Source organism: Theropithecus gelada, chromosome 15, assembly GCF_003255815.1.
Source record: "Theropithecus gelada isolate Dixy chromosome 15, Tgel_1.0, whole genome shotgun sequence".
Classification (NCBI taxonomy): domain Eukaryota; kingdom Metazoa; phylum Chordata; class Mammalia; order Primates; family Cercopithecidae; genus Theropithecus; species Theropithecus gelada.
In genome coordinates, this window is record NC_037683.1 from 108,248,119 (window position 1) to 108,275,927 (window position 27,809).

The 27,809-nt window shown below is 39.0% G+C and overlaps 1 protein-coding gene across 2 annotated transcripts in view; it reads left to right on the top strand.

Moving 5' to 3' along the window:
* LOC112607927 (contactin-associated protein-like 3) overlaps nucleotides 1-27,809 on the top strand; it is a 236,635-nt gene that overhangs the window by 19,583 nt on the left and 189,243 nt on the right. For both annotated transcript variants that reach the window (XM_025359296.1, XM_025359295.1), the window contains exon 2: nucleotides 7,035-7,145. In XM_025359296.1, coding sequence (XP_025215081.1) covers nucleotides 7,035-7,145 — 111 coding nt within the window. The remainder of the gene's footprint in view (nucleotides 1-7,034; nucleotides 7,146-27,809) is intronic.

Consider the following 27,809-nt stretch of genomic DNA (forward strand, 5'->3'; position numbering starts at 1 on the left):
TACGTAAGGGGTGTGTGTGTGCGGCTGGGGAGAGTCAGTAAGTAAACACTGGCTATAAGGTTTGGTTAGGTTGTTAACATGAGGACCTAGAGTGAGATGATGATAATGATAATGGAAAAGCTGCCATATACACACAAAAAGCACATAATCCTTGGCAATATGTTGGCTGTAGAGGGAAGATAAAGGTGGGGGCTCAGGACAGTGTACTTATTGAGCATTTTTCGGTTGCAGGTGACCAAAATCTCAAATCAAATAGGCCTGAACAATAAAGGGAATCAGAGTGTCTTGATTCAAGCCAGGCTGCATTTAGGTAATCAGATTCTTTCATCAGCAGTCTGCCTCTTTCCTTCTTGCACATGGGCAGCTCTATCTATGCCGTGCCTTCAGGCATACCGTTTAGCATCTTAGAAGTGTGACTGTTTTTCTTTATGTCTGTTCTTAGCAGTGTTCAGTTCTACAGATATTATACCTTTATTTGTTTATTCTGCTCAGTAGGATAAGCTTTACAGGAGCAGAGACTTTTTCTGTTGTTTGTGGTTATATCCTCAGAACATAGGGGAACACCTGGCACAGAACAGATTTTCAACAACTATTTGTTGAATGAATGAATGGGTATTTCTCCCAGGAATTCAAGCCGAAAGTCCCAGGTTCTGCTCTCATTCATTCAGCGTGGGCGTCCTGACCATCCCAGAACCAGTCGTTTCCAGTGGGACAGGCATGGCATTCAGTTGCCAGGCCTGAGTCGTGTCCCCCTGCTGGCCCCAGGTGGTAGAGTGAGCCCCCTTCATACCCCATGGAGTGAGATGTAGGGAAGGCAGTGACTGAAGATAATCGAATGGAGATTAAGACCATGTAAAACAGAAGTTTTTATGTGGGTGAAAGTAGATTTGTACACTGACCATCACTGCTATGTTCACTGTGAGTAAAGTGTACTTTTCTGAAGCATTCCCTTTAGATAGCAATGCATGGATCAATTCAGATCCATAACAAGATGGACTTTCAGTACCTGCTAAATAAAGGCTTTATGGAACTCATTAAGACAATGTTAAGGTACATTAAGAACTCAAATGACAGGTGGTAAAATGGGAAGAATGGAATAGTGCTTATCCAGATGAACATCCAGACAGGGCCTGCAGAAGGTATGGGCACCGCCTTCCCTGTTTGTGATTCGATTCCCGAGGCCGTCCTCCGTACTGACTCAATGTGTGGAACCAGAGAGAAGCCTGCTGTGGAGTTAGTGAATTTGACCTAATCGAGACAGTCTGAGGAAGGACAGGAATCTTTTTTTTTTTTTTTTAGAATGTATAAATTTTCTATATCTCTGTGATAACACAGTAACCAACTGTTGAACTCTTTACTAGTAGGCTTTGTGTTTTTCTGATAATTTGAAGCTGGTTAAGGTGCTGTCCTCTCATATTAGCAGTTCTGCGGCCCCTTCCCCTCTCCTTCCATCCTTAGGTTCCACCGACACAGTGATTAGCTCCTTTCACAGTAAGGAGCAAGTGCAGCCGCCGAGCACGGGCAGAGCCACAGCCTGGCAGAGTGGTTTAGCGTCTCAAAGCCCTTCTCCGAACGAATTGTGTATCTGTGCGGTTCAAAGTGGATGTTAATCCTATTTTCAATGGAACTCTCCTGCATTTCCCCTAAAATATCAAATATGCAATTCCATATAAACAGTGTATTCATTTCCTATGGCCCTTGTGAAAAATGACCACTAACTGGCAGATTAAAACAACAGGATTTATTCTGTCATAGTCTGGAGACCAGAAGTTCCGCATCAGTATCCGTAGTCCGAAATCAAGATGGGCCGCACTCCCTAAGGAGGCTCTGGGGGGAATTCCATTCTTTGTTTCTTTCGACTTCCTGTGGTTGCCCGCATGCCTCGCCTTGTGGGTGCCTCATTCTGGCCTCTGCCTCCATCTCCACACCCTCTTCTCTTTTGTGTGGGGCTCTGTTCATCCTCACCTTTATCTCTCTCACAAGGACAGTTCTGATGGTATTTAAGACTCAGCCAGATAATTCAAGATAATTTCCTCAACTTAGGGTCTGTGATCACATCTGGAGAACCTTACCTTCTAAAGTAACCTTCACAGGGTCCCGGGATTGGGGCATAGACATATCTTTGGGAGCCACTGTCAGCCTGTCCTAACACACGGTAAGATTCATCTCTGATAAAGGCATTCAACCACAAGTGCAGTGTGGTTTGATCTTTTAATAAAGTCCTTTAAGTAATACTATAATGAATTCAGAGCTCCATCTGCAGATGCCAGAAGATGTCGTTATTTGAACGTAAAGCTTCTCCCCATGGGGTCAGTTGTCTCCCCGCCTTTCAGCTTTTCCTGTTTCCTCTGCAGATACGGACAAAACCTGTACATGTATCATCCATGCGTTCTTTTTTTTTTTTTCTTCATTCTTATCATCAGATCCCAAAGCAACAAATTGCTGTTTGAAAATGCATGGTTTATGTTTGTCTTTTCCAGAAGCACTTTTATACACATCTCTACCCTAGTAGTGTTTGCTCTTTCAGAGGCTGGTTTTGTTCCTAAGCAATTAAGATGCTTCCCTATGTTTTGGAATAAATAGTAGTATCTAAGTGTTTTGCTCTTCTGTTTATTTCCTATGACAGATATTTACACATCTCCCTCCCATGTTAGATTCTGGACTTCTTGAACCTAGAACCATGTCTCTCTTTATGCCCCATGATGCTTTCCACATGGTAGGTGCTCAATACACTTTTATTAAATAAGTGCAAGAATTAATATACTCAAATGAAATGGTGTTTTGAAAAGTGTATCATCTCTGTCTTAGGTAAGGGCAATTCGTCAAATTTATTTTTTAATCATTTCATATTCATGTCGTGAAAATTGTCTTAAATGAGCAGATCTGTGAATGCAATGTTGATTTGTATACAGGAAGCCCATAGGCTAATTTTAATCTTCTGCTGTCTTTCATGAACATAATACTAAGAAATGGTTTCTGTCCCAAATCCTTCATAGGTAGCATGCTGGGAATCAGAAAGCATGCTGGGAATACTTGTCAAGGAGAGGTGGGAAGCTAAGAGTGATGCCAGGCAGGGGTCAGGGGACAAATCAAGACCATAGAGTGGGGAGGGAGGAACCTAGGCAGAGCTAATCACCGAGACTAAATCAACAAGCCCAGGAAAGTGCAATGAGCCTAAAACTCTCTGGTCTACCATGCATCTTCAAGGTTGTTACTTGAGGTGGCTGCATGAAAGGTAGCAGGTGGGTTCCCCTATGGGTTTATCTCTACCTCTCTCTCAACCATTGTTGAGCCTTCACCTGAGTCACCACCCCATACTGTGTTTATTCTCTGCATTTTCCAAATGCTTTTCTTCTTCAAACCTGCAAGTTTTAGTATGAATCCAGCTGCTACCCAGTTCAGCACATGTGATTTTTAAGGAAGTCCACCATTTTTGAACATATATAAAATAACCCTGAATAAAACATTTTATATCATTTTCAACCATGATCTTCTAGGAGAACAATAATGTAAAATTCACCTGTGTAGCAATGAATCTCTGCCTTTAGATGGTGAGAATAAATATGAAATAATCAATACGTGTAACAGCACATTAAGACGCTGGAACCATCTATATTGAGCCAAGCACATGGAAATATAGTGAATCTTAACCAGATTTCCAAATAAGCTGAGGAAGAGGGAGATCCATCCCCTGTAACACTTGTGGGGTGCCCACCGTATTTTCCCCTCTACATCTCAGTAGTGTACAATTATTTCTAGGAAGAAAGTGTTCACAGAATTCAAAATGATAGGGAAAAAACAATAAACTTAGGTACTGGATATGTTCTTTTATTTTATAAAATTTATTGCCTTTTTTTTTTTTTTTTTTTTAAGACGGAGTCTCGTTCTGTTGCCCAGGCTGGAGTGTAGTGGCACCATCTCGGCTCACTGCAACCTCTGCCCTCCGCGTTCAAGCGATTCTCCTGCTTCAGCCTCCTGGGTAGCTGTGACTACAGGGACATGCCACCACACCCAGCTAATTTTTTGTATTTTTAGTAGAGACGGGGTTTTTACTCTATTAGCCAGATGGTCTCAATCTCTTGACCTTGTGATCCACCTGCTTCAGCCTCCCAAAGTACTGAGATTACAGGTGTGAGCCACCATGTCCGAATTTATTGCCTTTCTAAAGGGCAAGATTTATTCAAGCCAGTGCCAGAAATTTTCTTCATTACAAGGTGACTCTTTGGCAAACACATGCTATTGACTCTTGAATTTTCCAAAGGCGAAATGGAAAATTTCAGTAATTTTGTTTCCAGCTGTCTTTACAGATTTATATTTGAACCTTAATCCTATTGGAAATCATCTGAAACTCGTGAAACACACAATTGGAAAATTAATTAGGGAGAAACCAAGGGAAAGAATAGCAATATTATCTATTACACCTATTTAGAACATTCTCTTGAGATCTGGTTATTATTTTTATTAGAGATGTGAATCTGTGCTAACAGCTCTAGGCCTCTTGTGTTTGGACTTTAATAAATTGTACTCTGCTAGCTTAGGAAGATTAAGTTTAATTAAATTTATTGGTTAATAATTCTCTTTTACATAGTTAGTAAATATTCAGTTGCAGTTTATTGAGCATGTGCTATCTTTCAGATTCTGTGCTAGGTATAGCGCCCACAAAGTTGGGAAAGACTTGATTGTGCCTTCAAGAGCTCATGATTCCACAGAGAGAGTTAGACATGTCAGCCAGGAATCCCAGGGACAGGTGGAACGCCCAGTGCTGTTTTATGCATTGCATGATACTGCAGGACAGAGGCATCATGAGAACAGCTATCTTGCTTTTCTAATGTAAGAACAGATTTTATCCAAAACATGTCAATATTGCTTTAGATGTCCTTGGATTTGTTTTATTCTTTCCCAGAAGAACCAAGAGAAAAAAACATCAGGCAGACAGGCTTAGGAGCCACTCTTCCCTGAATGATGTCCTTCCTTCTTGGATCCTGCTGTGCCCACTCGGGGCCGTGTGGGACTTGTCTATAGATGGAGCAGAGCCTTAGTTGCCTTCTTGTACTTTAGCTTCTTCACAGTTTTAAAATGCCTTTTTAGAAAATGTAAGTAAAGTTCTTAGCCAGTTGGATTCGTATTTATCTATTTTTCTTAGTCCACTATGAAGCATATTTGCTGCCATCTGAGAATCCTGACTACACAGTGTTATCCAGAGAGCGTGTGTGCTGGGGAAATTGAGAAAGCCTCTCTTGTGGCATAAACTTTGAGGGGGACACTTCAAGGAAACCGTAGAGAAAGCAAACCTTTCTTAACAGCTCTGCACATTTCACTGGCTTCTTGCTGTGTGAAAATATGGGGTGCTCTTCATGCTAATGATGTTAAATGCGATTTCTTAGCTAGATTATGCTGCTCTTTATGTGGAAAAAATCCCAGTGTCTGACTCACCTATATAAATGTAACGTTGTCACTTATAGGGAATATATAGAAAAATGTTTCTATGTTAGATACTCTGAATGTTTTACCAAGCAATGAAATACTGTTTTCACTATTGTAGAATAGGTGCTTCACAATGAATTACTGAGTTTTTCTTTTGTCATGTCTTAAAGACATGTCACTGTCTTCATGGCAATGCATGCTTTTAGAAAAGCAGTTATAATTCCAGTATTTCTTTATGAAATGATATTCACTGGGCAAATTATGTGTACTTAATTTTCTTTCTGTTGTTGCAGTATCATGTACTCAACCAAACAAATCAGGAGAGACCCTGAATTACCTCTTATCTATCTCACTGAACATAGTTGACATTTTGCTGAGTCATAGGAATCTAGTTAATTCTGGTTGCTTTCTTTCTGTGACTTAACAAGTTGCTCACAAAGAAGAAAAGTGTATACAAAATATGCAGTTCAGAATCATCTAATGATATATTCAAGGTGTAACATTCCTCTTTCACAGAAATATCCTAATGTGTGACAGAAAACTTAAGTCTAACATTATTAGATCAATAACCATGCTAGAAGAGGTACCCTTTTTATGAGAAAATATATGACATGCCTGAAAGTACAATGATTACAGGATTGGACTGTGGGACTCAGAGGTAACCTTTGGGGTGCTTCTGTTACCCATGGTTACACATGGGAACAGAGCTACCCAAGGTGGGAATGGTCCCAGGGGCTCCACAAGTTTGACGGTGGGGAACACCAGGAGCAGGAGGGCTCTGAGGGTCCTTATGGTCTTGTGACAAATAAGGTGATATGGGTCAAACACTACTTAACCCCCAGCAATTCTTTTAGAACAGAGCTGAAGCAATAGTCACTCTGAGGTGAGGGTGGCATGCAGGGGTCCTTGGGTTGGAAAGGGCAGGGCAAGTTCGTGCAGTGCTCAAGTTATCAGGCAAAAAGGAAGAGCCTTCATCTCCTGTAGGCAAATGTCCCCCAGTGATTCCCTCTGAAGAGGTCTGCAGGGTGGGCTTTATTTAGTTCATCACTGCAGGTGTTGCCTTTCCTGGGTCCTGGCTTCACGCACTGAAAACTCTGACCTGAATACCTGGTGCACCTCACCTGTCTCATCCCTCACAGGTTCTGTGCAGGGGCACTGTGAGAATTTCTAGCTGCTCTTGAGGTTTGGGCACAGAATTCACACTACCTCTGTGTGTGTGTACCTAAAGAACCTAAGCATCAAATTGAGTTTAAAGTCGTGTTGGATGGGTGGTGCATCCAGACATCCTGCAGAATTGAGAAAATGTGGGACATTAGGGAACTTTGAGGGCTAATGGACCTGTTTTGTGCTTTCATTATGGTGGAGGTTACATGGCTGAATGCATTTGTCAAAACAAATAGAGTTGTACGCTTTTAAAAAATTAAATACATTCTCTGGAATTTTACTCTGTGTAAATTATAGTGCACTGTAAATTTTAAAAATTTAAAAGAATTAAAAATGGAGTGATGATTGCCATACATCCTAGAATACATTCATATATATTTTTGGACTATTATTTCTCCCAGGCTGCAATCTGCGTGTTAACCATATCACGGTATTTTTCCCGGCAGCTGACTGTGATGCCCCACTGGCCTCTGCCTTGCCTAGGTCATCCTTCAGCAGCTCCTCAGAGCTGTCCAGCAGCCACGGCCCTGGCTTTTCGAGGCTCAATCGAAGAGATGGTGAGTCTGCCTTTTGCCTTGTATTGCTCCTTGGTGACTCTCATTGGATTTTCATTTAACAACATAATTATAATTGATTAATACTTCACAGAAGGAAGTAAAATTCTGAATAAGCATATTTGTTCACATTTGAAACTCCAAGAATGTATTTGACAGGAATAAATTGATCACTTCGGCTTCCTGGTCTTGCTGGGTCTCCCTTGGTACAATGTTTGTGTGCCTTGAATGAGTCACACCTGACTTTGTCAGTGTTTGAACTCTTTGTATACCCCTTGCAATATCTGAGTATTATTTGTGAAAGGCCTTAGATTCTGCCATGTCCTTTTTTTTTTTTTTTTACCTTGGATTCTTTTTTTCTGCCACAGTATACATTTTGTTGTCCCAGATTATTTAATTATTCCTATTTGGATGAGAAAATAGGCGAAGTAAAGAAGCGTTTAAAAAGATTTTTATTGTGTTTTAACTACAATTCTTAGTTTATTTCTTATTATGGTGGACTTGATTCTCTCTTTAGCATCTACTGTAGAGAAGTAAGCATGTGATGGTTTATTCATGCTCCACTGTGACGATTCCATTCATAGTTGTAAACATATCTCGTGCGGACTGTGTTTCTTTTACATATGCTTTAGCAGAAGTGCAGAAAATTGAATGTGGTCTTGCTGTGTAAATTAGAGGGAACTTTAAACACCAAATACATCATGACAGGGAATCATCCTGGCATTTTCTGAGCATAAACTCAGGTGGAATGTCTTTGAATAACTTCTCAGAGGAAATTAAATTTACACTATTAATAAAATGTATTTGTAGGCGTATATTAAAAAGATTCAAAAGTGTACACTGTATTTTATGTAATTATGCTTTCTTATTTTCTTATTGCCCTTGTTCTTTTTTTTTTTTTTTTTTTTTTTTTTGGGTTTCTGATGCTTGCAACCATGAAAATACTAATGTGTACATGTTAATCTCCAGAATTCTATAATTCAATGACCTCTAGGACTGCTTATGTTTTCAGGGTNTTTTTTTTTTTTTTTTTTTTTTTTTTTTTTTTTAGTAGAGATGGGATTTCACTGTGTTAGCCAAGATGGTCTCGATCTCCTGACCTCGTGATCCACCCTCTTCAGCCTCCCAAAGTGCTGGGATTACAGGCGTGAGCCACCGTGCCCAGCCTCTTTTTTTTTTTTTTTTAAACTCCCTGTTGCATTTCTTGGTGTTTTCTGTATTTAAGCACATTTAGTGCATTATACATTGGACCAAATAAATATGTTCTGGCATTTGTTATAGGCAGTATGGTTATGAAGCATGAGCAACTTAAGTTTTCATTTTTCTTTTTATTTTTCTTAAGTCTGTGATTTCATTTGTTGCAGAGATTTGGGCTCTGTTTTGTTACTTTAGATTTTATTCCTGCAGAGACTCAGTGGATGGTCTTTATCATTGAAACAGTGACTAAGCCTGGGCACAGGGGATAAAGGAAAACAAGGGTAGTCTCAAGCCATAGCTCTTCTTGATGTCAAATCATATTTTGTCCTAAAGTACATGACTATGGCATTCTTTATCATAGGGATCATTTTTATTCTTAGTTCATGTTCCTGTAATTCATCATGCAAAAAAGCATGATATCAATCTTAATAAAATTTATTTTCATGTTAATGAAGTTAGGAAAACAGGTCTATTTTATTACTTTAGCTAGCTACCAACTGAGTTTATTACAAATTCATTGCTGTTGCTTTTTTTAATTGGTTTTGACTTTTTTCTTCTCCCTCATGGTAGCCTGCAGTATTCATCAACGGAGTTCCAAATTGGGAGTGATTTATTGAAGGCTATAGATTATCTCTAGTGTTTTAATATCCTTTATTAGTTTCAGAATGGTCTATGGAGGAGTGACTGAACAAATGTTCTGATCATAAATAATTAAACTAACAAATAATGACCCCCGTCTCAGACGTTAAAGCCTTTCTCCAGTGGAGTGTCAAGATCTCAGAACTGAAAATTAGCAGGCAGAAAACAAGGAGTTTCCCAGTTGTGCAGCCCGGTGCCTTGTACCAATGTGATGGGAAGATGCCATGGTAACAGCTCAAGCCTTGGCCTGAGGGGTGAGAGGGGAAGAAGGTAGCTATGCATCCCGTCTGGCCCAGTGTAAGGGATCAAAATGGACTTTTTGGAGGTGTCTTTCTTCATGCCTCTTGGATGCCACACGTACACTAGTTCTTCCATGCCACTAAATGAGGAACCCATAGGCCAAACAAGTTAATGCACTTTTATAAGGAACTTATTTAATTCCCTTTAATGGGGAAGACTCAATTTTTCCACCAAAGATTTCATAAGTTATGAAGTATAATCCAGAATTACTTTCAACTTGCAAAAATGCACTATCATGAATATTGCACAGATGGGATTGTAACTAATTGAATATGTTTTTGCTTTCTACATCTTCATAGTTAGAATTTCAGTACAGCCTCTAACATGGTATTGGTTAGTTTGAGGGTAAAGTGACCTTCTGTAATTCTTTTTTTTTTTTTTTTTTTTAAGGGGAGTTTTGCCCTGTTGCCAGGCTGGATTGCAGTGGCGCAATCTTGGCTCACTGCAACCTCTGCCTCCCAGGCTCAAGTGATTCTCCTGCCTCAGCCTCCCAAGTAGCTGGGACTACAGGTGCCCGCCACCACGCCCAGCTAATTTTTGTATTTTTAGTAGAGACGGTGTTTCACCATGCTGGCCATGCTGGCCAGGATGATCTCAATCTCCTGACCTCGTGACCCACCCGCCTTGGCCTCCCAAAGTGCTGGGATTATAGGCGTGAACCACCACGCCTGGCCAACCTGTTGTAAATTTAAGAGACTAAGGGTCAGTGTGCATTTCTACACCTTTCACATTGCATCACTTGAAGCTAAGAAGAAATCTGTGGTATATTACATGTAAAAACAAGATGTGCCATTGAAACCATTTAATTATTTTAACATATGTTTGTTATTCCTTTTTCTGTAACTTCTTCTGACACTAATTGAAAATTTCGCCTGCCTGTCTCTGTAGACTCCACCTCTGAGTGGAGTCTGACAGCTGTCTGACAGCTTTGAAGAGAGCAGTGGATCCCCCAGCATGGAGGTTGAGATCTGAGAACGGACAGACTGCCTGCTCAAGTGGGTCCCTGACCCCTGAGTAGCCTAACTGGGAGACATCCCCCACTAGGGGCAGACCAACACTTCACACTTCACACAGCGGGTACACCCCTGAGACGAAGCTTCCAGAGCAAGAATCAGACAGCAGCACTCTGTTCAGCAATGCTCTATCTGCTGCAGCCTCTGCTGCTGATACTCAGGCAAACAGGGTCTGGAGTGGACCTCAGGCAATCTCCAGCAGACCTACAGCTGAGGGTCCTGACTGTTAGAAGGAAAACTAACAAGCAGAAAGGAAACCCACACCAAAACCCCATCAGTATGTCACCAGCATCAAAGACCAAAGGCAGATAAAACCACAAAGATGGGGAAAAAGCAGGGCAGAAAAGCTGGAAATTCAAAAAATCAGAGTGCATCTCCCGCTCCAAAGAAACGCAGCTCATCGCCTGCAACGGATCAAAGGTAGACAGAGAATGACTTTGACGAGTTGGGAGGAGAAGGCTTCAGTCAATCAAACTTCTCAGAGCTAAAGGAGGAACTACGTACCCAGTGCAAAGAAACTAAAAATCTTGAAAAAAGAATGGAAGAATGGATAACTAGAATAATCAATGCAGAGAAGGCCATAAACGAACTGACAGAGATAAAAACCATGACACGAGAAATACGTGACAAATGCATAAGCTTCAGTAACCAACTCGATCAACTGGAAGAAAGAGTATCAATGATTGAAGATCAAATGAATGAAATGAAGCGAGAATAGAAGTCTAGAGAAAAAAAAGGAAAAAGAAATGAACAAAGCCTCCAAGAAATATGGGATTATGTGAAAAGATCAAATCTACGTCTGATTGGGGTGCCTGAAAGTGAGGGGGAAAATGGAACCAAGTTGGAAAACACTCTTCAGGATATCATTCAGGAGAACTTCCCCAACCTAGTAAGGCAGGCCAACATTCAAATTCAGGAAATACAAAGAAGGCCACAAAGATACTCCTCGAGAAGAGCAACCTCAAGACACATAATTGTCAGATTCACCAAAGTTGAAATGAAGGAAAAAATGTTAAGGGCAGCCAGAGAGAAAGGTCGGGTTACCCACAAAGGGAAGCCCATCAGACTAACAGCAGATCTCTTGGCAGAAACTCTACAAGCCAGAAGAGAGTAGGGGCCAATATTCAACATTCTTGAAGAAAAGAATTTTCAACCCAGAATTTCACATCCAGCCAAACTAAGTTTCATCAGTGAAGGAGAAATAAAATCCTTTACAGATATCAAATGCTTAGAGATTTTGTCACCACCAGGCCTGCCCTACAAGAGATCCTGAAGGAAGCACTAAACATGGAAAGGAACAACCGGTACCAGCCACTGCAAAAACATGCCAAAATTTAAAGACCATTGATGCTAGGAAGAAACTGCATCAACTAACGAGCAAAATAACCAGCTAATATCACAATGACAGGATCGAAGTTCACACATAACAATATTAACCTTAAATGTAAATGGACTAAATGGTCCAATTAAAAGACATAGACTGGCAAATTGGATAAAGAGTCAAGACCCATCAGTTTGTTGTATTCAGGAGACCCATCTCACATGCAGAGACACACATAGGCTCAAAATAAAGGGATGGAGGAAGATCTACCAAGTGAATGGAGAACAAAAAAAAGCAGGGGTTGCAATCCTAGTCTCTGATAAAACAGACTTTAAACCAACAAAGATCAAAAGAGACAAATAAGGCCATTACATAATGGTAAAGGGATCAATTCAACAGGAATAGCTGACTATCCTAAATATATATGCGCCCAATACAGGAGCACCCAGATTCGTAAAGCAAGTCCTTAGAGACTTACAAAGAGACTTAGACTCCCATACAATAATAATGGGAGACTTCAACACCCCACTGTCAACATTAGACAGATCAACGAGACAGAAAGTTAACAAGGATATCCAGGAATTGAACTCAGCTCTGCACCAAGTGGACCTAATAGTGTTCTACAGAACTGTCCACCCCAAATCAACAGAATATACATTCTTCTCAGCACCACATCGCACTTATTCCAAAATTGACCACATAGTTGGAAGTAAAGCACTCCTCAGCAAATGTACAAGAACAGAAATTATAACAAACTGTCTCTCAGACCACAGTGCAATCGAACTAGAACTCAGGACTAAGAAAATCAATCAAAACCACTCAACTACATGGAAACTGAACAACCTGCTCCTGAATGACTACTGGGTACATAACGAAATGAAGACAGAAATAAAGATGTTCTTTGAAACCAATGAGAACAAAGATACAACATACCAGAATCTCTGGGACACATTTAAAGCAGTGTGTAGAGGGAAATTTATAGCACTAAATGCCCATAAGAGAAAGCTGGAAAGATCTAAAATTAACACCTAACATCACAGTTAAAAGAACTAGAGAAGCAAGAGCAAACACATTCAAGAGCGAGCAGAATGCAAGAAATAACTAAGATCAGAGCAGAACTGAAGGAGATAGAGACACAAAAAACCCTCCAAAAAATCAATGAATCCAGGAGCTGGTTTTTTGAAAAGATCAACAAAATTGATAGATCGCTAGCAAGACTAATAAGCAAGAAAAGAGAGAAGAATCAAATAGATGCAATAAAAAATGATAACGGGGATATCACCACCGACCCCACAGAAATACAGACTACCATCAGAGAATACTACAAACACCTCTACGCAAATAAACTAGAAAACCTAGAAGAAATGGATAATTTCCTGGACACTTACACTCTCCCAAGACTAAACCGGGAAGAAGTTGAATCCCTGAATAGACCAATAGCAGCCTTTGAAATTGAGGCAATAATTAATAGCCTACCAACCAAAAAAAGTCCAGGACCAGATGGCTTCACAGCCGAATTCTACTGGAGGTACAAGGAGGAGCTGGTACCTATTCCTTCTGAAACTATTCCAATCAATGGACAAAGAGGGAATCCTCCTAACTCATTTTATGAGGCCAGCATCATCCTGATACGAAAGCCTGGCAGAGACACAACAAAAAAAGAGAATTTTAGACCAATATCCCTGATGAACATCGATGCAAAAATCCTCAATAAAATACTGGCAAACCAAATCCAGCAGCACATCAAAAAGCTTATCCACCATGATTAAGTGGGCTTCATCCCTGGGATGCAAGGCTGGTTGAACATACGCAAATCAATAAACGTAATCCAACATATAAACAGAACCAAAGACAAAAACCACATGATTATCTCAATAGATGCAGAAAAGTACTTTGACAAAATTCAACAGCCCTTCATGCCAAAAACTCTCAATAAATTCGGTATTGATGGAACATATCTCAAAATAATAAGAGCTATTTATGATAAACCCACAGCCAATATCATACTGAATGGGCAAAAACTGGAAGCATTCCCTTTGAAAACTGGCACAAGACAGGGATGCCCTCTCTCACCACTCCTATTCAACACAGTGTTGAAAGTTCTGGCTAGGGCAATCAGGCAAGAGAAAGAAATCAAGGGTATTCATTTAGGAAAAGAAGAAGTCAAATTGTCTCTGTTTGCAGATGACATGATTGTATATTTAGAAAACCCCATCATCTCAGCCCCAAATCTCCTTAAGCTGATAAGCAACTTCAGCAAAGTCTCAGGATACAAAATTAATGTGCAAAAATCACAAGTATTCCTATACACCAGTAACAGACAAAAAGAGAGCCAAACCATGAATGAACTTCCATTCACAATAGCTTCAAAGAGAATAAAATACCTCAGAATCTAACTTACAAGGGATGTGAAGGACCTCTTCAAGGAGAACTACAAACCACTGCTCAGTGAAATAAAAGAGGACACAAACAAATGGAAGAACATACCATGCTCATGGATAAGAAGAATCAATATTGTGAAAATGGCCATACTGCCCAAGGTAATTTATAGATTCAATGCCATTCCCATCAAGCTACTAATGACTTTCTTCACAGAATTGGAAAAAACTGCTTTAAAGTTCATATGGAACCAAAAAAGAGCCCGCATTGCCAAGACAATCATAAGCCAAAAGAACAAAGCTGGAGGCATCATGCTACCTGACTTCAAACTAAACTACAAGGCTACAGTAACCGAAAGAGCGTGGTACTGGTACCAAAACAGAGATATAGACCAATGGAACAGAACAGAGCCCTCAGAAATAATACCATACATCTACAGCTGTCTGATCTTTCACAAACCTGAGAAAAATAAGAAATGGGGAAAGGATTCCCTATTTAATAAATGGTGCTGGGAAAATTGGCTAGCCACGAGTAGAAAGCTGAAACTGGATCCTTTCCTTACTCCTTATACGAAAATTAATTCAAGATGGATTAGAGATTTAAATGTTAGACCTAAAACGATAAAAACCCTAGAAGAAAACCTAGGTAATACCATTCAGGACATAGGCAAGGACTTCATGTCTAAAACACCAAAAGCAACAGCAGCAAAAGCCAAAATTGACAAATGGGATCTAATTAAACTAAAGAGCTTCTGCACAGCAAAAGAAACTACCATCAGAGTGAACAGGCAACCTACGGAATGGGAGAAAATTTTTGCAGTCTTCTTATCTGACAAAGGGCTAATATCCAGAACCTACGAAGAACTCAAACAAATTTACAAGAAAAAAACAACCCCATCAAAAAGTGGGCAAAGGATATGAACAGACATTTCTCAAAAGAAGACATGCATACAGCCAACAGACACATGAAAAAATGCTCATCATCACTGGCCATCAGAGAAATGCAAATCAAAACCACAATGAGATACCATCTCACACCAGTTAGAATGACAATCATTAAAAAGTCAGGAAACAACAGGTGCTGGAGAGGATGTGGAGAAATAGGAACACTTTTACACTGTTGGTGGGATTGTAAACTGGTTCAACCATTGTGGAAAACAGTATGGAGATTCCTCAAGGATCTAGAACTAGAAATACCATATGACCCAGCCAGCCTATTACTGGGTATATACCCAAAGGATTATAAATCGTGCTGCTATAAAGACACATGCACACGTATGTTTATTGCGGCACTATTCACAATAGCAAAGACTTGGAATCAACCCAAAAGTCCATCAGTGACAGACTGGATTAAGAAAATGTGGCACATATACACCATGGAATACTATGCAGCCATAAAAAAGGATGAGTTTGTGTCCTTTGTAGGGATATGCATGCAGCTGGAAACCATCATTCTCAGCAAACTATCGCAAGAACAAAAAACCAAACACCGCATGTTCTCACTCATAGGTGGGAATTGATCAATGAGATCACTTGGACTCTGAAAGGGGAACATCACATACCAGGGGCCTATTATGGGGACGGGGGAGGGGGGAGGGATTGCATTGGGAGTTATACCTGATGTAAATGACGAGTTGATGGGTGCTGACGAGTTGATGGGTGCAGCACACCAACATGGCACAAGTATACATATGTAACAAACCTGCACGTTATGCACATGTACCCTAGAACTTAAAGTATAATAAAAAAAAGAAAATTTTGAAAAATTGACAGTTAATTTTAAATTATTTTAAATATAAATGTTTAAACTATGAGAATTCAAATGGTACACTAGCACATAGTAAATTCTTAACATTTTGAAATAAATAATGAATGATCTATATTAGGAAATGAAATCTTTATATGATGTATACATACAATTGTAGAACTTGGTTTTCTCCATGATCAATAATTGGCTTTCAGAGGCAACTTAATTATGCAATGATTGTCATTAGTTTTATTATGCTTTATAATAAATGGATCAATGCTTTGTTTAGTTGACAAATATAGACATAGGTGAATTAGTTTTACCTTTTTCCTTAGGCCTCTCTGCTCATGTGCTTATAGCTGTGTCTGTGTCAAATGAATTTGTGAAAATATAATCTCTTATTTTAGACAATTTCAACAATTAATAAACACTGTGAAGTTATTATTCCATGACTGAGATAAAAACTCAGCCGTTTTGGGGTATCATTCACATGCTGGCTAAAGATACACATTTATTTGTGCGTTTGCTGCTCTGTGTCTCCTCTGCATATATTATATTAGCAGTTTCAGTTTAAAGTTTATTTTTTTGTAATTCTGATTGCTTGCTTCTTATGCTGGTTGTCATATGAATATGCCTTTCTAAGATTAGGATAAAACACTCTTCTTGGTGTTTTCTTTCAGTCCTATCTTGGGTTATTTTTAATCAAAATGCCAGGCTGAGGTCAACTGATTGTAATTTGTTTATAAGGAAAAAAATGGAAGGTGACCTGAAGAATTTTCTCCCCCTCCCTTTAGCAAAAAGTATTTATTCTTATTTTGAAATGAGAAATTCCTTCAGAATTTCCCAAGATCAAAGAGGGCTATCTCACTGACCCCTAAGACCCTGTTTCTTCATCTGTAACTTGGCTAGTCTTGTCCAAAAGAGGCCCCCTGTGGGTTGGAATTGCATTTAGTTTTAAAGAAACAATTATGCAGAAAGTGCTTCTTCCATCTTATTAAAATTTCAAACTTAGAAGAAAAGGCGTCTGAAGTTTCCAAGTAGAACTATAAAGACCTAGTGTTTTTAGTATCCCATAAGTAAGCATTCTAGCATAAGGGAGAGTTTGCTGGTTGCTCGTTGAATGTTGTCTTGGCCTCTCACAGACCAGCACACGATGAGTGTGATAAACTCTTTGGTCTAAAGAGAAAAAACATAAGACTCTGCAGCTGTAACCATGTCTACTGACCCAAGCTGGAATGCTTTAGTGTATTGTGTCACCTAGTTAAGTTTTAGGATTTCCCTCCCCACTTACAAGTTTGCCACCTCAGGCTAAAGAAATACGGGATATTAAGGAGAATTGGTAAGAGAGAAAGGGCAAGAATTTGGAAATGCAAAACTTAGACAAGGTAGAGATGATTAACTGGAGTCGGGGAGGAATTAATAGCATATTAATATCAACATCATTATGGCCTACACCCATCTATCATGCTCTCTAGTATTGTGTCCAAGGTCCTTAGATGGTCACTGTCTTATTATATCCCTGATCACACTAGCTTCACCAGACTTTCGGGTCACCCAGGAGCTACATCTCTTAGACAGCAGAATATTAAGATAATGAAAAACAATAATAAGTTATGACAGTGTGTGAAAAACATGAAAAAGATTTTATATTCTCTCATGATAGATGTAATTCAAGATGCATATATAAATTAAAATATATATATGCTTTTTTGCAAAGATAACCCAGGTGTTTTCATGGTCTAACAAAGTTAGACAGTATTGTTATTCGTGGCTTGACGCCTCTACAGTTGCTCCTTGTTAAAGTCACCAAGTGAATGTACAATAACTAACCATGCGTTAGACCCAAGGAGAGTTTGAGAATTTTTTCAAGGGGCCTTCACTAATGAAGCAACCTGTCTTATTTGGGGATCTCTGTAAGCAGCAAAGATAAACATTGCCTTAGACATTTCTGTTGAAATGGCGTAAAACACATGGATTACTTAGTGCTTCAGGGGGTTTTAAATGCTTGGAAACAATGCAGTGAACACAGATATTACTGTGAAGAACATTTCAGCAAATGACATGACAAAATGGATGAAACCAAGGAAGTGTCTTACGTTTATAGCTTCTCACTTGAAGAGATTTAACTATATGGGTGGACCTCATCAACATTAGAAACTTTCTTTCCGTAGAATTTTAGGACTTTCTCGGAAGATGCATGACAGATGCATGCCATTGTCACTGGTGTGGGTCACTGTGGAAACTGCCCTAATGAGGCCATTATGCTGCCTACTTGTGATATTTGGTTGTGAGTTGATGATGATATTGTATAGAAAATAGACACTCAAGCTGTTGAAAAATTTTACAGGTTGACATCAGTTATCACTTAGAACTCTTCTCTCAGTTTTCTGAGTGAATGAAAACTATGTTTAAAAAGATACTTTCTGCCTCATTTCTTCTCCAGCTATTTTGAAAAAGCTCAGGTACTGATTTATTAGGAAAAGAGGAATGCAGGGAAACTAGAGGCAAGAATTTGTGCTGCACACAACCTAGCCACGACTCTGGGTGCACCAGCCCTTCAGATCTGGGCAGGTTAGCATTTGCCCAGGTATTGGGCTGCCTGTGTGGCTCCACAGAACAAAGATGGGGAAGCAGAGGCGTAAGCTTGCCTTATAGCACAGCACACAGCCTTCCAGGAGTGGATACACACTTTCTTTCTATTCTTAGCACAAATAATTACCTCAACTCAACAGAAAAAATAGCAATCTGTGCCTGATTGTCCTGAACATGTTTCATTAATTTACTTGTATTCAGTGAATATCAAACCATAGTTGGTGTTTTTTCAGTGAGTACAGAAAACATATTTGGTGGGTTGTTTTCCATCCTAAGAGTGTAAATATTGTAGGGCCAAAGACTTAGTTATCTTTTTGATGGAATAAACCTACAGAGGATAGATTCCAGTGTCAGTAAGATGAAGAGTTTCTGCTTCTCTGAGGAAGTAAGTTTGCTCTGTGCACACACACGTAGAAAAAATGGTCCAAAGTTGCTTTATAAAATCCAATAATCAACTTGTCACATTAACACCTTACTCCATGAAGATCACAGTATATGAATACAAAATAATGTGTATGAATGTTAGATGATTTGTGGGAAAAAAATCTTATAGTCATCACTCCATCCTTTTTCCAAATTCTGTGTATTGTCTCTGAAACAGTTCATGCTTGTGATTCTTCTACATCATTTCCATAGATCTCACCCTCAGCTCAGTCTCTTCATGTCTCACTTGGATTATTTTGAAAGCCCCATGATTGAACTTCAACTTTTGAAGCTTTCCCTAATTAAATAAATGCTTAGCGAAGTCCTCAGTTAATGTTCTTTGAAGTGCTATTCTGTTCTTGTCCCATGCTCAGTTGACAAGTCTCAGACACTAACTCCCTGCATAAAGCAGTTCTCAAATTCACAGGCCACCTAATGCCCCCCACCATACATAAGAAGGTGTAAATTTTGGAGTAAAGGAAATACATATTTCATGATGTCGAAATGTAAGATCAATTACAATTCAGCTAATATTTAATTAAGAGGATATGAGGCATCTCAGTGAATGCAGTTTTTATGTTTTTGAAGCATATAATTTTTAGATTTGTGCTTAGCCATTGTTACTAAATTTCAGAAAGTTCCTGCTGTATGGAAATGAATCAGTGACTCTAAATTGTTCTTTGAGGTCTAAAAACAAAGGTAGTAACAGAAATACAAATTTCACAGTCTGAACTAGAAAACATTGCTAGTGACCACAACTCAAATACAAATCTAAAAAGCATCTTTATTAACCTGGGGTAAAAGCCTCTCTGCGTGGGACAGTTTTACCCAGGCAACCAAACAGGCGTTGTGGGATGAATGTTTGAAAATTGGAACTTACTTGGACCCGCTCATCCCCGTTTTCCATGCCTGCTGTGCACTTGGCGCCAGACAGGGACATGATGTCGTCAATATTTTCAGTTTTCAAACAAAACTGGGATAATCTAATATTTTCTGGAATAACCATAGAATAATGTTTTCCAGTGTGAACTTGGTGAATTTTATGAATGAAAGAGAAGCAGATATTGGATCCACACAGCCATCATTGAAGGTAGCACACCTAACAGCAAAAACTAACGTGCAGGACCGGGCACGGTGGCTCACACCTGTAATCCCAGCACTTTGGGAGGCTGAGGCGGTTGGATCACTTTGAGCCCAGGAATTGGAGACCAGCCTGGGCAACATCAAAACCCTGTCTCTATTAAAACAAGAAAGAAAAAAAGTTTCATGCCACTGTTACGGCCTAGGAATGTCTAAAATCCATCACAAAGTCAGTATTTTGCTTGGAGGGGCAAGTAGAATGAGCTTTTGGAAAGTTTCTTTAACAATTCTTTGATCTAGTAATTCCTGAAAACCTTTGAGGCTGGTGAAAATACTTTTTCATGTAAGGATGAATCATTCTGTGAGTCCTGGTGCAAGTCAGCCAGAAACTCATGATGGGAACTTTTGGACTAAGGAATGGAAGGATATGAGGTTTAAAATGGAAATAAAAACTTTCTTCACGACACTAATAATTCCTTTAAAGGCAATTTCTGTGTGGGATGACCTGTACAATTAACATAAATGACCCTGGATTCAAAACTCACTGAAATTTTTAACCAGTGCCGTCAGACCTCAGTCTTTGCTCATAACTCAGATTGTCTTGAGTCTTATGTGTAGAGAAAAGGGGATCATTGCAGAGACTATGAACCGAGGCATTAATCTTCTCTTCTGAAATCCAAAAGTATCTCTTGGGTCTGAGGCAGAAAAAGTTTGAAAGGGAATTGAGCAGGCTAAAGGTGTTTCAACTTTTCTGCTATCCCACAGACTGGGAACCCTCAGCAAGACTGTACGATGGGATGCGTAGGGAGGTAGGGACTGCCCTGAAGCTCTGCTCTCAAGCAGAGCCCTGCCGGTGGTGGCTTAATGGAAGTCTTCACTGAAGCTCAGGGATCTAAGTGTGTAGTGGAAAGGAGACCGCCAGTCTCCAAGAGCAGCCTGCACACCATCCTGATTGTGGTGCTGCACATTCAGTGACAGGACTGGACACCCTGCGGCAGCTTTGGTGGCCCGTGAGGACAGCCCCAGTTATCCAAGGACACCTTGAGGTACCAAAGGCAGGTGAGCAAGGCCATGTTCCTGCCTGAGGTCTAGCACAGGGAGGAGAAAGGAGCACCAAAACGTTGTGAGAGCACTGTTCCAGCCTGGGATGGGAGGACTTGGCTCCATCAGCAGCCGGTCGCCATTCCCGAGGACAGTGCAGTGCTGACCTCTTCTTGGGGCTTGAACACACTCCCCTCCCTGCTTTACCAAGGCAGCCAGCAAAGCCAGAAGAGACCAGAGTTAACTCTGGTGATGAAGGGGAAGTAAAATTCCCCTGAAGGAATCTTCAAGGGACTGTGACCAATACAGACATGAACTGTATTGGTCATCCCTTAACTGGACAGAGACACCTGCTGTGACTACTTTCAGTCTCTATATCGGACAGAATTCCAGCTCCTAGCAGAAAGCTTTCTGGGTTATGGAAACATGAAGTTACATTTTCCCTCATGAGTTTGTGATTTAAAAATTTATACCTGCTGAATGATTCTGACGAATTTGCTCAAGCGGCTTTCGTCAGGGTTACAGTCAGTATCTCCTGTAGCCTCAAAGTAATGTGATGTTGTTGAGGATGACTTAAAGTTTTCTTAAAAAGTTTGAAACGTGATGCAGAATGCTTGCATCAAAAGAGTTTTACATTTTCCCCACACTTGTACTTACTAGAGCCAAGTACATCAAAGGTGTGGGTTAAAACTCATGATACGGGAAACTCTGACAGTTGTGATAACATGGATAAACCTGGAGGACATTATGTTAAGTGAAATAAGCCAGGCAGAGAGAGATGAATACTGTATAGTCTCATTTACACATGGAATCTAAAGAAAGTGCTCACAGAATAGAGAGTAGAATGGTGGTTACCAGAGGCTAGAGGAGAGGGTGGTTAGGGAAAGGGGAGATGTTGGTAAATAGGTACATAATTTTGGGTAGATAGGAATAATAATTTCTAGTGTTCTTTTGCACAGCATAGTGAATATAGTTAATGATAAGTGTTGTCTGTTTTGAAATATATGAGAGGATTTTAACTGTTCTCACCACTAAAAAAAGTTATATATTTGAGGTGACAATACGCTAATTAGCCTGATTTGATCATTTTACAGTGTATGCTGTATCCGGACATCACATTGCACCTCATAAAAATGTACAATTATTATTCATCAATTAAAAATAAAATTTAAACACGGGAGTTAGCAAACTTTTTCTATAAAGAGACAGATGGAAAATGATTTTGGTATTGTGGACCATGTAAGGTCTCTGTTACATTTCTGTTTTTTCTTCTTTCTTTCTCTGTCTTCCCTCCCTCCCTTCCTCCCTTCCTCCTTCTCCTTACTTCCTTCCTTCCCTCTTTTCTTCTTTTCCCCTCTTCTCTCTTTCTCTTTTCTTTTGCTCTCTTGCCCAGGTTTGGAGTGCAGTGGCAAGATCACAGCTCAGTGTAGCCTCAGCCTCCCTGGGCTCAGGTAATCCTCCCACCTCAGCCTCCCGAGTAGCTGGGACCACAGTCACATGTCATAACACCCAGAGAACTTCTGTGTTTTTTGTAAAGATGGGGTCTCATTATATTGCTCAAGCTGGTCTTGAATTCCTGGGCTCAAGCAATCCACCCACCTCAGTTTCCCAAAATGCTGGAATTACAGATCTGAGCCACCATACCCAGCCCCCCCCCTTTTTTTTTAAACACAACACTTGACAAATGTAAAACCATTCTTAGTTCTCTGGCTATATAAAGCAGGTCATAATCTAGATTTTGGCTGCCAGACCTAATCTAGATTTTTACTAAGCCTGCACACTAAATATGTCTAGCACTTTGCCTTCAAAAGCTCTCATAACATTTATCACATGCCAGTGTGCTTACTAGGTGTTGTATACTTTTCTTACGCTTTGTGCAATTCTAACTTCCTTGAAGGAAGTGTGCTATCTTATCCTTACTGATTAGGAATAAGTTTGGAATCATCCAGGCTCTACCCGTTACTAGCTGTGTGACTTTGGACAAATTCCTTTATCTCCCTGAGTTTTTGTTTCCTTGGTTATAAAATGGTATTAGTAAAGTACCTATCATGAAATAGTTAACTTGAGTAAAATAGGTTGTGAAGATTAAATGAATTAATACACATACAATAGTTAGGTTATGTTACACCAATGTTCAGAGCAGGTGTATCCACAAGAGCCAAAAGAGAAACAAACGAAATGTCCGTTGATGGGTAAGTGGAGAAGCCTAGTGCAGTGTAGGGGGAAAATTCTGGCCCGTACTATAACACAGATGAGCTTTCAAGACATTATGCTAAGGGAAATAAGCCAGACACAAAAGGACAAACATTACATTATTCCATTTATATGAGGTACCTAGAGTAGTCAAATTCATAGAGACAAGAAATAGAATAGTGGTTGCCAGGGGCTGGTGATGGGGGTTATTGTTCAGTGGGTTCGGGAGTTTTCATTTGGGAAAATGAAAAAGCTCTAGAGATGGATGATAGTGATGGTTGCACAGCGTGAATGTACTTAATGCTACTGAACTTTACATAAAAAACAATTCAAATAGTAAATTTCGTATGATGTGTTTTACCGTAATTAAAAAATTAGTATATGATCTGATCCAAAGTAACTAAAATCTACTGAGTGCTGCTGAAGCAAAAATTATAATTAGTTGTTTTTTGTTTTGTTTTGTTTTGAGACAGAGTCTCGTCCTGTTGCCCAGGCTGGAGTGCCGTGGCGTGATCTCAGCTCACTGCAAGCTCCGCCTCCCGGGTTCAAGCGATTCTCCTGCCTCAGCCTTCTGAGTAGCTGGAATTACAGGTGCACGCCACCACGCCTGTCTAAGTTTTTGTATTTCTAGTACAGACAGGTTTCACCATGTTGGCCAGGGTGCTGTCAACTCCTGACCTCGTGGTCTGCCTGCCTTGGCCTCCCACAGTGCTGGGATTACAGGCGTGGCCCCTGCGCCCAGCAGTGAGTAGTCTCAACAGTGAGAGTAAAAGTGGCAGTTAAGCACATTGTTTCACAACATCCAGCTCAGAGCCATCAAAAAGCAAACATTAAATAATATGGATAGATGGAATTAAACGTAAGCTTCTGTAGTAGAATAATTCAGAATAAAACAGGAAATAATGCCAGGTAATGTCAGTTGTTACCAAATAAATGTCCAGACTCTGAAAGCACTTGTTGAATGAGGTTATGGCAGCCCACGGTGTGGGGTAGGGGGCCGTCAGGTGATGTTTAAGTAGTTTACATAGGCTGCATCCCTGTCGTTCCATTTAAATTGGCCACCACACTGCCAGGCATATGACATTGGCAACTTAAACTCGACAGAGAAACCTCTAAGAATAAGATTAATGCATTTCTAATTCTCTGTGTCACAATTATTCGATTTTAAAAAACAGGAAAATATAAAAAATCGTATTATAAAATGGCTGTACCAGTTTTACCTTCTATATTATAAATGCAATATGGCTTTTGGTGCATTTAAATTAATTTTATAAGAGTCCCAATCAGCTGATGAGTAGTTTTAGAATTGTTCCTGTAATTGTCAACTTGGAGAGCCCTTCACTATTTTATTCATACTTCACTGAAAATTAAAGTTCAATTTCATGCCTAATTTTATACATAATGTGTTGTGAAACATCACCATTTGGGATTATACCTTCCAATAGGATATGTATGTATGTTTTCTATTTATAACTAGCTGACACAGGACCATTCTAATAATCCCATTTGATTTTTGTATTTGTCAGTAGATATAACAATCTCCCTTTGGTTCAGATTGAAAAAATGTAAAATGATGATGATGATTGTTGACTGTGCTGATATTCTTTGCATACCATTATTTTAGCTTTAAACTATTTTTTAAGTGTGGTCCAATGCAAAAGCTGCTTAAGTCTGATACCCCAGTCTTCATGATGTGATTATTATCTATTGCATGCCTGTATCAAAATATCCCATGTACTCCGCAAATATGTATACCTAGTATATACCCACAAAAATTGAAAAGGAAAATAAACCAGAAAAAAGTCAGATTTTTTATATCATAGAGTTAAAATTTTTTTTCGAAAATTTTACGTTTCATTATATTTAGAAAATTTAGCCTTATGGGGTTTTACAGAACATGGTTTTTCTTCCATGTACCTTCACTATTTATTTTTATGATGCTCAAAGTTGCTAAGTTTCCACATATTTTAGTAAGAATTAGCAATGCCCTGAATTCCATAGCCTTCATAAAGAATTGCCTGTGTACCTTCTCATCGCCACCTCTTTCCTATTGCAGGAAAGCAATAAGAAGATATTCTGTAGTTAATTTAGATTGCTTGCCAAAATAGTTTTAAACTGATTTGTAATCTTTCCTAAACCAGAATGAGGAATTTTATGGTTTAAAGTATTAACATATATGAAATTGTCACATTATGTTTCAGACACTTAGGAAATGTAGAGAAATTATTGTAAAATACATTTTAGAAAAGATGTTGCAACAAGATGAGGACAGAAGTCTGTGAAGTGTTGTGAGGAAGGCCCAGGGAAGCAGGAGGAAGGTGGGGAGATCACAGGATGACCTGGAGCCAAAGAAGAAGGGCCCAGGTCCCAGGGTCCCCATAGCACTGCTGGCCTTCCAGCCACAGTTTTTCTCAATCTTCCTGTCATATCCCTCAAGGAAGTAAGTGGATATTGTAAAGAGCGAGTAATTATAGCACAACAAAAATCAAAAGTCATGATTCTGGAAAGCATTATCAGTAAAAAATGGAGAAATAGTTGAAATCTTTTCAACTTTCCTCTAGAAATTTCGATTATATATGTATCCTCTTCCACCCTAATATCCAAATAACTCTCTTACTTCTTTGTGCAAAGAAACATGAGAGAAGGAAAATGTTAATCATAAGTGTATGATTGATTTTGTGTGTATAATTTTGCAAATTAATAGATTTTTATGTGTTCAATAAATGTACATAAATACACACACATATGTGTATATGTGTGTGTGTATGTACTGTGTACTAAGTATGTACTATATGTGTGTATGTGTGTGTATATATATATATTTAGAGAGTTGGTATATACTTAATAGTCAAATCCAAATTTCTAGAATTTTATATTTTATATAATGGCACCAATTTTCCTGAAACTCGAATATATGTGTGTTTGTGTGTGTGTGTGTGTGTGTGTGTGTGTGTGTATTAAGTATATGGTCAGTGTGTGTGAGTGTGTATGTGTATATATACACACACATATGTCAGTACATACATGGTCTGTGTGTATGTATATAAACATATATCAGTACATATACACATATATATGTATCTCAGTATATACTGACTATAACTGTATACTGACTATATATGTCAGTATACATACATATATATTTCAGTATATATAAATATATATTGTGCCATTATATAAAATATGAAATTCTTGAACTTTGAATTTGACTATTAAACCTGACTTTGTTGTCATTAAGTTTACATCGATATTTCCTGGAATTGCACATTGCTAAATTTTTCTGCAAAACCAAGATTTCTAAAACATGATGGGACATTTGATACAAGAAAAGGCAAATAAAGAAAAAGTAGAAGCCATTTGTCATTCTTCTTAAGTGTTTCCTTAAGAAAACTATGTGATCCGAAGTTATTTAGACAAAAGCTTAAGAAATAAAACACTTAGTAACTCATGCTAGTACTTGATTATTCTTTTGCTTATCAAGTTGTCTTCTTTTTATGATTATTATACCTTTAATTGCAAACATTCATTGGATTGGCTCAGTAGCATTTTATGTGAGACAACTTTCCATTTTAATAAGTACATATTCTCCTTTGTTAATGTGAAATAGAAGTGGAGGGGTAGAGATGAAATGGATAATTTTGCTAGAAGAAAATTGAAACTGGCTAGGCAAAAGCATATATGTGTTTTGTCCTCTTTTTCTGTTTTTAGAATGTGCTTGCATTAACTCTCATTCTCAGCCAGAAGCGTCAGTTTATTAATGATTCAGAAGGGCTTTCTTTATATATGGAAAACCGTGAACTGTGATGTGCAGAGTACAACCAGGGAGCAAGCCCATGGGTTTGAATGGAAATTAGCGTTGGTGTATGGAAATGAATTTCACAGAAAAGGATAATTTAGAAACCTATGTGATAAACTGCAAACACAGTGCAAATGGAAATATACTGGATCTTTTCCTTCCACTCCTCGTATTTCTCCACTATTCAAATGCCCTTCCAAGTGATCATGCTTTCTTGGCACACTGACTAGGTCCAGTGATGAAGAGAAAGAGAAAATAATTACTGAATATTTTTAATGAAAAATGAATAGCTGAGGATATTTGTAAGGGCCTTTCAATATCAAGATATTTATTTCCCACGTTAGAAAGTATAACTGCTAGTGAAAACTTAGCACCATAGTTTAAAATCATATTAATAAATAAAAGCAAAATTCTTACATTGGGGAAATGCCCCGTAAATGGTTTGTTAGAGCATGCGATCCTTAACTACTGGAAATTTCCACTACTCTGCATAGTGCAATATTCCAAAACAGAATAGGATGTGCGACGTCATTGTTTTGTATGAGGAATCTAGAGGAAAGAAATTGATAGAAGTGTATGCAATAATTAAAAAATATGAAGAGTATCAATCTCTGATAGAATAATGTAAATGTAGCAAATATTTAAAATAACTAATCTAATAAGAATTAAATTCCCCTACATTTTTGTTCTCCCCTCCCCTCCCCTCCCTTTCCACCTTCTTTCCCCTGTCCCCCTTTCCTCCTTTTTCCCTTTTCCCAAGTACCTGGGATTACCCTTATCCCAAGTAGCTAGGATTACAAGCATCCACCACCAGGCCTGGCTGATTTTTGTATCTTCTAGTAGAAATGGGGTTTCACCATGTTTACCAGGCTGGTCTCCAACTCCTGGCCTCAGGCGATTCGCCCACCTTGGCCTCCCAAAGTGCTGGGATTACAGGTATGAGTCAC